Genomic DNA, 10,676 nt, shown 5'->3' on the forward strand with positions numbered 1-10,676 from the left:
AGACATTTTTGAAGAGCACTGGCAGGCACGAAGGCTGGGACCAGACAAAATTGTCTTTTCCCAGTTCTTTTACACTAAGAGTTCCTAGAGGACTCATCTGGAGCAGTACTACATAACGATCTCCACCAATTTAACACCATCGCATCCTGAGCTGACTTGCATCGATTACTTCAGCTATCCTGGACACGCTAAGCATTTTCATCAGTAAGCAATTCAAATGTAGTTCTACTATCTCACTTCAAACAACCTCACTATCAAATTCCCTTAAAAGTCCTTGAACAGTCTCCTGATTTCATTTCCACAGGACACCCCCACCCAAAAGGCAGAAGCACGCTGCCTGGAATTACCATGTTATTGAAGAGAACCTCAGCCCCTGCTCACGGCACAGCTCATTTCGCAGTTGTTCTCACAAACCATCTTCATAATTTCACTTCGGCTCAGCCATCCTCTTGCCTTCTCGCCCCCTGACCCTTTCCCTCCAGCTTCTTACTCCTCTGTTCACACTGGTTCTTCGCTTCCCTAAAGCGCTAACTACTTAGTGCCTTCTCTCCTAAAAACAGGACACGCACACACACACACACGAAAATCAATGCTCTTCACACACAAATCAACGCTCTTAAATCCACAAATATCAAACTTTCTTGAGTTATGGGTCCCTCTTCAATCAAACCACCTACATTTGGGTTTGGTTTGGATTTTCAAAAAATTAAATACAAATATAGCGTAAGGATAAAATCCATGGAACACAGCTGGCAATGAGCAAAGGGAACTATATTTTACCATCCCTGTGGCAAAACCAACCTGTAATTTTTGCAGCTTTTTCCTCTTGATTCACTCTGTTTTCTTCATCTTCTTCATTGTCTTCCTCAAAATCATCTAGATTTCCAATATCAGCTTGTTTCATGCTCATCAAACTAGCCAGGCTTTGCATGTCTTCATCCCTAAATAACAAATTTAAAACTAGGCATTAAAATCCAGTCGTCTTAAAACCACATCTGATACTACCACATTATTAAAAAACCTTTTAACTATATTTATGATTTCTTTTCTTCAGGGAGGTCTCAGATCTCAGATCTGATCTTGAATATAGTGAAAGAGCAAAACGAATACCATCATATATATTCATTTCTGAAGGGAAAGTTTTCTATTAACAAAATTCTAAAGGGTGAAAACAGGCCTGCTGTGCGTTATGAGCCAATTTAACGACCACTCCTCAAAATTTTAAATCAGTCCAGAAATGCTTGTAGACACTTATCTTGTCTCCTTTGGTTGAAGTGGAAACGCTTGGTCAGACCTACTGTCCACGTGCTGCACGTGACACCTATCACTACATTCATTCAGAACTCCTGACACTGTTACAGACATTAAAATCCCTTTTCTAAATACCCGAATTCATTAATAAGGTAAAAAAAATCACATTATCAATGGCCCATTTCAATTCTTGTTTGACTGTATCTCATATATATACATATATCTTTCACACAACAGTAACTTTCATGTCAAATATATGTTTGATAAAAAGATGACAGCAAAGATTCAGAGAAATGGATGTTCTACATTTCTTTCATAAAAATCCCAATTCTTTGAAGTAGAGGATGTCATTCTTGAAGCAACGGCAGTCTTACCTCTTCTCTTTTAAAACCATTTAAATAGGTTTATTGGGATTAAGTGAATTTTCTTTTAGCTCCTCACAATAAGACAGCCTGAGGACTGCCTGGCTAGGGAGCACCTCTGCTGAAAACGGTCTGGGGATCCCGGTGGAGAGCAAGCTCAAGGAGAGTCAGCACCATGCCCTGGAGGCAAACAGCATCCTGAGATGCGTTAAAACAGGACCACAAGCAGTAGACAGAAGGAAGTCATGAGCCCCGTTTACTTGGAGTTCATTGGACTGCATCTAGGGTACAGTGTTGGGTCCCCCAGTACAGGAAAAGGTGTTGATGAACTGGAGCAGGGTCAGCGGAGGGCCACTGAGATGGTTGGGTGCTGGAGCACTTGCCCTATGAAGAGAGGCTGAGGGAGACGGATTTGTTGAGCCTGGAGAAGAGATGGCTTCAGAAGGACCCAGCACCTATGAGGACGTTGCTGAGAAGACAGCTGGTGCAAGGCAGGAGGATGACAGACAGTGAACACGTTGAAACCAGAGAGGTTCTCACGTGACACGAGAGAAAAGTTGGAAGAGTCACCAACAAGCAACGGGATGGTTTGCCCACGGAGGCGGTGTACTCTCCATTCTTGGGGGTTTTCAAGCCCCAGTGGGATAAAGCCCAGAGCAAACTGGGCTGATCGGACAGCTGACTGCTTTAAGCAGGAGGCTGGACGATCTACCTTGACAGGTCCCTTCCAACCGGAATTACTCTATCTGCTTTGAAGTTGATCGTGATAAAACCAGAGTCACAGATTTTGGGCCTAACAACGCCCAGAAAACCACACAAGTTATTTTAAAGGTACCACAACAGGAATAAAAATGACATACTAATTATGGCTGAAATCTGCACAGGAACACAGAGGTGCTTAAAATATGGGATTAAACCCAATGATTTAACATGTTGTTAAAATCAGAAGTTGGGTGGGGCGACCACTGCTACTCTGTGCACTCAAAGTAATCAGCGCTCCAGAACCCACAGTTACACAGTACCTCTATAACACAAAAAGCATTAATAATAATAAATACAAGTAACTATCAAAAAGTCAGAAAGACCGTTCTGTTCATGCAAAATTCTCAAGGTTTCATCTTCCTGTTTTGATAACCAATAGGTTAAATCAAGTCTTTAAGCACAAGGGAGAAAACGTAGCACCCAATAACGGCACTGATGGACAGGCTCTTTTACCCACTGAAGACAAAAAGCTCAGAACACGTACATCACTTGTTCATGTAAAGTTTAGAAATTAAAAGGTCTCCGAAGTCCTATTGATTTTTCCTGTCCTTTCTCTATTCGTACATTGTCATATTTTTTTCTGTTTCAGAAATAAGATGAATTTTGGTACTGCACAGCAACAGGCCGCAGTATTTTCTTTATAAAGTGCATAAACCAAAATTAAAAGTGAATCTCACTTTACGGAACTGCTACAGTTTATGAGAGATGTAAATAAACCTTGGCCTGTCCACCTTTTCTTGCATGTTCATGCATGTGACACCTGAATTCTCTCTTTCGGCTAGTAGGACAGTCCCTATTTACAGGTGCTGGAAACCAAAGCTTTCACAAAAAGCAGTTTATTCTTTTTCAGGGCCCTGGTTTGGGGCAATATTAAAGCCTTGTTGTTAACTTACAGTCAACCTGACCAACAGTCTTCAGTCTGAAGCCTATCGATTTCAATGGGAAGAAGGTATACGTGATCCTAAATGGATCAGCTTTCACAAGTTATGGCCTTCAAAAGCACTAAGAGCTTCATATAGCTATTTACCGTATAGTTCACGGATGTTGATTGTTCTGAAAAAATTAAGAAGTTATCGGCCACTGATTTTTTCCTTCCCCCTTTCAGCTGCAATACCATGTTAAGCCACAGCTAAATACTTCAAAATAGCATTCTTATACGATAGGTCAAAATGTAGTTCACAACATGTTAATCAGAGAAGGGAAATAGTAATAGTAATGAATAGTAAATTATGCATCTGTGGCTTTCCAAGCACGCAGACAAAAAGCCTTTGTGTGTCAAAATGTATGCCGAAACATGGCAAAGTGGAAAACTGTTCATGCAACAGTTTTGGGGCACTTGTACGACCATGGACAATGCATACAAGTCCATGCAGAACACCGAAAGCTGGAAGTGAACTGTTAGCCTTTCGGAGGGGGAAATAAATTACAAAAAGAGGTAAAAAACAACTAGAGCAGTTGTTTCCCCATCTACTCCTTTTTGTTCTGCCATTTGTATCAGGAATCATGTGGCCAGCAGGACTGGGGCAGTGATGGTCCCTCAGCACTGGTGAGGCCCCACCTCAAGTGCTGTGTTCAGTTTTGGGCCCCTCATGACAAGGAAGACACTGAGGTGCTGGAGTGTGTCCAGAGAAGGGCAACGGAGCTGGTGAGGGGTCTGGAGCACACGTCTGGTGAGGAGCGGCTGAGGGCACTGGGGGTGTTCAGCCTGGAGAAGAGGAGGCTGAGGGGAGACCTTCTCGCTCCCTACAGCTCCCTGAAAGGAGGGGGTAGCGAGGGGGGGTCAGGCTCTGCTCCCAAGTAACAAGTGATAGGACAAGAGGAAACGGCCTCAAGTTGCTCCAGGGGAGGTTTAGGATGGATATTAGGATGAATTTCTTCACCAAAAGGGTTATCAAGCACTGGCACAGGCTGCCCAGGGATGTGGTGGAGTCACCATCCCTGGAGGGATTTAAAAGCCGTGTAGACGTGGTGCTGAGGGACATGGTTTAGTGGTAACTTGGCAGTGTTGGGTTAACGGTTAGACTCAATGATCTTAAAGGTCTTTTCCAACCTAAACGATTCTGATTCTCACATTCCCATATTCTAGAGACAGAAAGGAAAAGCAGAACAGGATGGGTGACACCCACTCCATCCTCTGGCCACATCAAGTTGTCAGCATCTGACATCTTGAATATGACAGAAATTGCAGGAGAGGTTATAGGAGCTGCAAAAATAATGTGTATACTGTGCCCTCCAAAAGCTGTTGAAACCAGGGACAGGACCAGGTGAGTGAGTAGCGGTAATCTGTGCCCAAGCAAACTCTTTTCACAGGATGTTCTTGTGTTCAACGCAAAAACCTCACTTCTGGCTCCGCCCTCTCTCACCTCTCCACTGCCTTTGTCCTTCTTTCATTCTTTGCGAAACAGAAACTGGGGAAAGAGAAATAGGTTCTCCTTCCCACATTCCCCTTGCAGTCTGCTAAGGGTACTGTCGGATGAACGCACCCATACACACAAATGTACGCTCCCGCTGATTTCAAACCCAGAGATGTTTTTAAGCTGCTGTGATTTTAAAACGTCTGTAACGGTAGAGAACAAGCTGTTTGCCTCTGAAGAGCACAAGACTAAAACTAAAACCTGATTTTTACTCATGGAGGAAACTAAGTATGGCGGGAACGATAGGTATGCTGAAGGATACTCTCAAATTCTGCCACTCTATACAGAAAGAGCTCTTTATTCAAAGAACTCTTTGAAAAGCAACACAAAGCAGGCTATCTGCTTAAAAAAAAGAACAACAACAAACTTACGTGGCTTTTCCTTCCCTCAGGAAAATACAAGATAAAGAGAACTGTAGCGTGGCAGACACCACTTTCTTAGACAAAGGCTTGAATCTTAACTTGACGTCGGTCTGCGTAGGCATGGGGCTCGCGTACTGCTTCATGTTGATGCTGCTGGTGGCAAGCGCTTTTCTGCGTCCAGAAGGAGACTCCTGAAAGCAAAGGAAAACCAAAAACTTAGATAAAAGGTGCTGTTACACTAAAACCTCCGCGTGCAGGAAACAAAAAAATACACTTCTTGAATCTGCATCATTCTTTTTTCAAGTACACAGGCGGCAGGCGTTGCTGTGGTCCTTCCTAGGGACAGAAACCCATTTCTTAACCTAGGGCAGCCACTAATGGTGGCTTTTTGAAGACTTGCTTAGTGCAACAGAGAAAAAAGGCTATTTATTGTGATTAGTGGTCTTCCATATGAGATCCTAAGTCTTTAAAGGCTTGAGCTTGTAGTAGCACCCACAGCACACATCCATTGCAGGCACCAGGAATGTCTCACCATCCCTTCTGATAGCCAACTGGACTAGTTTTGTCCAAACATGGATAGTGCTGGACTAGGACTTCCAACCTATGTAAGACATGGCTTCCAATTACGCATATATTTCTTTACGTAACGGTACGAGGCCATCAAGTTAATATTTTGAATTGCTACCTGTGTTCGGTGCTCGAATATCATGCCTGAATATTTTTCAAAGCAATGGTACTTCTCCCTAGTGTTAGACATATACTAGCAACAGTGACAGGTTTCTGAAATTAAGGCTGACAATACTTCCAAAAATATTGATATAAGTTTTGCAAGGGCCAAAAAAAAAAAAAAGTCAAGATAAGAGCAAGATAAAAGTCTAAGCTGTATTTCAAAAGCCTGAGTTGTATTTCAAGATAAACGTGTTGCTCGCAGTTTAACAATTCAGACAAATTAATCTCAAATGTATCGAAGAATCTACTCTCTTGTTCCCTCTAAAATCAGCACCAGTGGCAAAGGTACCATTATATGTAATAAAGCTCCAGTAACAAAAATAAAACAAAAAAATCCCTGCTGTTAACTCTTTTGAAAAATGTTCTTACAATAAGGCTACATTTTACTGCAGTTGACAATTTGCGTTGAATAAAGAACACTAATTCAATCAAAACAGGCGAGCATCCTTTTTCAAAGCACTTGACATTTCCGCCCAGTAGAATAAGTCAGAATGTAATATGTCATCCCCAAAGAATACCTTGTTTAAAAAAAACCCTAGCCTTATCTGTCAGATTATGCACAGCAATATTATACAGAACTATTAGTGCATGCAGATACCTTCTGAATGAATTTCAAAAATGCATCAAACACTTGAGAAGGATTTAGGCCCTCTCAGAAGAAATACTTAAGAATATGCAAATACTCTCAACTGAATCAAGTTGAACAGATGCGACTATCACAAACAATACGAGTGCTCTTTCCCCGGCCGCGACTGTCAGTCAAAGAGCGAGATTAAGGTCCAAGGTTCTGACAAGGTGTAAAATGGAAAGTACGATCAGGGAGTTTCAATTATTACACAGATATGAACAACAATAATCTGTTATTGTACCGTACCTTTAGAATAACTAAACACTACAACTCATTATGCCGAATGCAAGAGTTACCGCGCTGCCCGCTCAGAAAGCAACGCGAGAGACGCGGCTCCTCTTTGTCGCACGTTCTCCAGGTAAATGTACAGAAGCTGTTGGCGTCTTAGCCCCAACGCGCTTCATAAAGCTAAATTTTCAATAGTCATACTATGGTGTAAAAATGGTGGTCAGGATGAATCCAAAGTTTGCTTAGACCTCTTCTAGTCACTTTTTCTAAGTATCTTCAGAGAAAGCTGGCGTATATAATGCGGTGTGCAAATATTTATGCAAGTTGCACAGTAAAAAACTACTTGCCGGTTCTGGTGCCCGTGCTTTTCTGCCACCCAGAAAAGAAGAAACCAGAAATAACAAAGTAACTTGGCGCCGTGTGGAGAAGACATGGGGCAAAACGTACAAGTTGGACCGGGAGAGGCTTCGCATCAATATAAGAAGGAAATTTTTTACAGCAAAGACGATCAATCAGTGGAAGAACTTCCCCAGGGACAGAGTCCCCATGGCAGGAGGTTTCCAAGATGCGACAGGACAGGGTGTTGGATGATCTCATCCAGGCTCCCTTTCCTACAAAAGCTTGGCTCAGATGATCTTTCCAGGTCCCTTCCAGCCTGGGCTGTTTGCTGGTTCTACGATTCTCAATTGGAATACGCAGTCAAGGCCAAAGGAAAACATCCCACCCATGGGCTAGGAGGTCCTACCCATTCCACCCTCGGTCCTAATGACTAGGAAACATTTGTCACACTTTGAACCTGATTCTCGACGAGCTGATGCTTGCAGACAAAACCCAATTATACCCTAGATGGTTTTAAAATCTGCATTATTGTATCAGCATTATTCTTACTGAAATGATAGTTAGAAATGTAACTCGAATATCTGAAAAGATTCTTCATTTGTTCACTATTCCCAAATTATGTAATTGGGTTTTTCTTTAAAACAAAACCCAAACAGTTGGGGTATTTTTTTTTCCTTTTTAAAAAAGATGCACGTCTGTTGTCTTGTCTTCGCTCTTCATCAATGAAAACACCCCAAAAAAAGATCAGATGTTTCTCCACTCAGTGAGACACAGGTGTAGGAAACAAATCGCAAACACGGGTACTCGCTCACAGCCTTCTGGGTGAACCCCTGATCAGCCACACCATGCCTGTACTCTGATGTACTCTTCACAGTTTGTCTATGAAAAAAATCCCTTCCCAGCAGCTATAACCATCCCCAATTTAACAAAGACCTAGATGATTTCCTCGCGTAGCTACCAACATCTTCTCAGTGCTGGCTCACCTGTGACATTTACGCTAGAAGAGGTCCCTGCGAGGTATCTTAAGGAACACAAATACGCTTCAGTGGCTCTGAGAAACACAAGGTCTGTTTGGGGCAGAGCTACTTTCTCTTGTTACAAACACACCACCTTACCTGATAACATAGCTGAGACGCATGTTGTCTACGTCAAGGGGATTTTACGGAAAACATCAAAGCAAACAAGCAAAGCCAACCCAATGGTGAATCTGAAGCGAAGCGCAGGGACAGAGAATTAAGCTTGCCAGCATCCAAAAGCTGGACACAGACATCAAGGCAGGAGAATTTTGGAATTATGTGGAATTACGTTTGCCTTTAAATTATCATCTTGCAATTTTCAGCTTCAGATTATCTGGATCAGAGAGGGAATAAGAAACCTGAATCAGAAAGAGGTGAAGTTCTCCCAGTGAAGACCATCAGGGAGGTGATTCTGCCCCTCTACGCTACTCTGGTGAGACCCCACTTGGAGCACTGTGGCCAGCTCTGGGCCTCCCAACATAGGAAGGACATGGACCTGTTGGAGGGAGGCCAGAGGAGGCCACAAAGACGCTCTGAGGGCTGGAGCACCTCTGCTGGGAGGACAGGCTGAGAGAGTTGGGGGGGTTCAGCCTGGAGAAGAGAAGGCAAAAAAGGGGAGACCTTATACCAGCTTTCCAGTATCTGAAGGGCCCCTACAAGAAAGCTGGGGAGGGACTTTTTCAAGGGCATGGAGTGATAGGACGAGGGGGAATGGCTTCAGACTGGAAGAGGGGAGATTGCAATTAGATATTAGGAAGAATTCTTCACTCTGAGGGTGGTGAGCCCCTGGGGCAGGTTGCCCTGAGCAGCTGTGGCTGCCCCATCCCTGGAGGTGTTCAAGGCCAGGTTGGACGGGGCTTGGAGCAACCTGGGCTGGTGGGAGGTATCCCTGCCCAGGGCAGGGGGGTTGGAACTGGATGATCTTTAAGGTCCCTTCCAACCCAAACCATGATTCTATGACCCAGCACAGTTATTATTCTGTTATGCAGGAAGATAGGCTTCGGTAGTTTCTGCTGACATACCAAACAGTTCTTTTTTTAATCATTTATTGGTGATTTCTGAAAGAATTCCTTTTTTCCTGGTGTGCTGCTTCTCTTGCCAGAACTATACAGTAACAAACACGAAGCAACAAAAAAAGATTGTCAACCAGTATTCCACATATTTTCTTCTGAACCCACCAGTGCTCATTCTCAAACGCAGCAGTGTGTTTGAGCTGGAAGACAACCTTGGTGTATTTGTATTTTACCGGTGTTGTAGGTTATCTTCTGTCTTTGTGTGGTATTCAAGATATCACAGTTGATTTTACTTGCGTAACGCATTCCCTTTATTAAAAAGTCGAGTTTCCAAATTCCTGTTTTTTTACAGAATGAACTTCACCTTGATGGTTAAGTGTCATATTTTATCCGATCCAAAGATTATCACATGGGTGGTTTCCCCTCTCGTGATTTCAAAATTGACTTTGCCGTGCACCCTTTCACAAAACGTGACGTGGCAACTCCAGCAGTCAGGTGCGTGTAAAACACCTGGAGGGATAATTGAGCCCTATGCATTTTAACTTTGAATATAGAGTTAAAAATAATAATAATAATAAACAAAGTTGAACAATTAAAATATTTGCATTGTGATTCCCGCTTTACCTTCTGCAAAACCCCATGTGCTCATATGAGACAGAAGTAACACCACGTCAGACTTTTACTATTAAATGGGTGTTATTTATTTAGGACTTTACCAAAGCGTGCTTCTGTTTGAAATAACTCATCCCAGCCTACTGCTGAGCTGTTCCTCTATACCCTACTCGTAGGTATTTCTCTTGGATTATTTTATCTCTGCTGATTTAAGAATTATTTATTCTTCTGCAAGAAAATTTCTCTGGTGGTTCCGGGGTGACTCACTGTATCACACGAAGCATGTAGGGTTTTTTGAAGAAAATGGTACAACCTTTGTGAGAAGCGGGTATTAGCATCTTCTGACATTTAAAGTCGATTTTTTAAAAGTTGGTTGTGTGTCAGAATAGAAAACATAATCCATTGTGAAATCAGTCATGGAACTAAGCACCTTGAGAATATCCGTTTCGGGGGATACTTATATAGCTAAACCCACGTAAGGCCAAGCCTAAAAAGCTTAAAAGGAGAAAATGTTGCAACACTCTTAACGTGCTTAATTTTTGGGGAGAGTAGGAGGATGTACTTTAAACTTGCACGTTAAGGAAAATAAAACGTGAAAGATCGGGGACTGTCTATTTTTGGTTGGTTTTTTGGGGCGGTTTTGGATTTTTTTCAATATGACAAATTTACAAATTTCGATTTTTATAGGCAATTGGAACTTTTATAGGAATTGGAATCTGAAAAGACAACTTCTGTCTTTGGCCCACCAAAAGATGGTGAAAAGAATTCTTTTCTTGGGAAGACTGGTCTGGATTGCCAAGTAAATCGTCTTCTTGACAGCACCTAAGGATATTTACCGCTGAGCGACTCTCCTTGTGCGTGACTGGCTTCTCCCCTTTCTACTGCCACAAAGCCGCCTCCGCTCTTGTCTCCTGCCACTTCTGCACCAGCTAACCCCGGCAGGGTTCACAAAGAATTCCT

General features: G+C 42.7%; 1 protein-coding gene across 1 annotated transcript in view; it reads right to left on the minus strand.

Annotated features, from left to right (window-relative positions):
- Positions 1-10,676, minus strand: part of EHBP1 (EH domain binding protein 1) — a gene marked incomplete at its 3' end in the record, with an annotated part of 225,619 nt that overhangs the window by 133,289 nt on the left and 81,654 nt on the right. The window contains exons 5-6 of the mRNA XM_009892512.1: positions 5,161-5,342; positions 802-941 (exon numbers count right to left, since the gene is read on the minus strand). Of these exons, the coding sequence (XP_009890814.1) occupies positions 802-941; positions 5,161-5,342 (322 nt within the window). The remainder of the gene's footprint in view (positions 1-801; positions 942-5,160; positions 5,343-10,676) is intronic.

The sequence above is a fragment of the Charadrius vociferus genome, unplaced genomic scaffold (assembly GCF_000708025.1).
Source record: "Charadrius vociferus isolate BGI_N301 unplaced genomic scaffold, ASM70802v2 scaffold139, whole genome shotgun sequence".
Classification (NCBI taxonomy): domain Eukaryota; kingdom Metazoa; phylum Chordata; class Aves; order Charadriiformes; family Charadriidae; genus Charadrius; species Charadrius vociferus.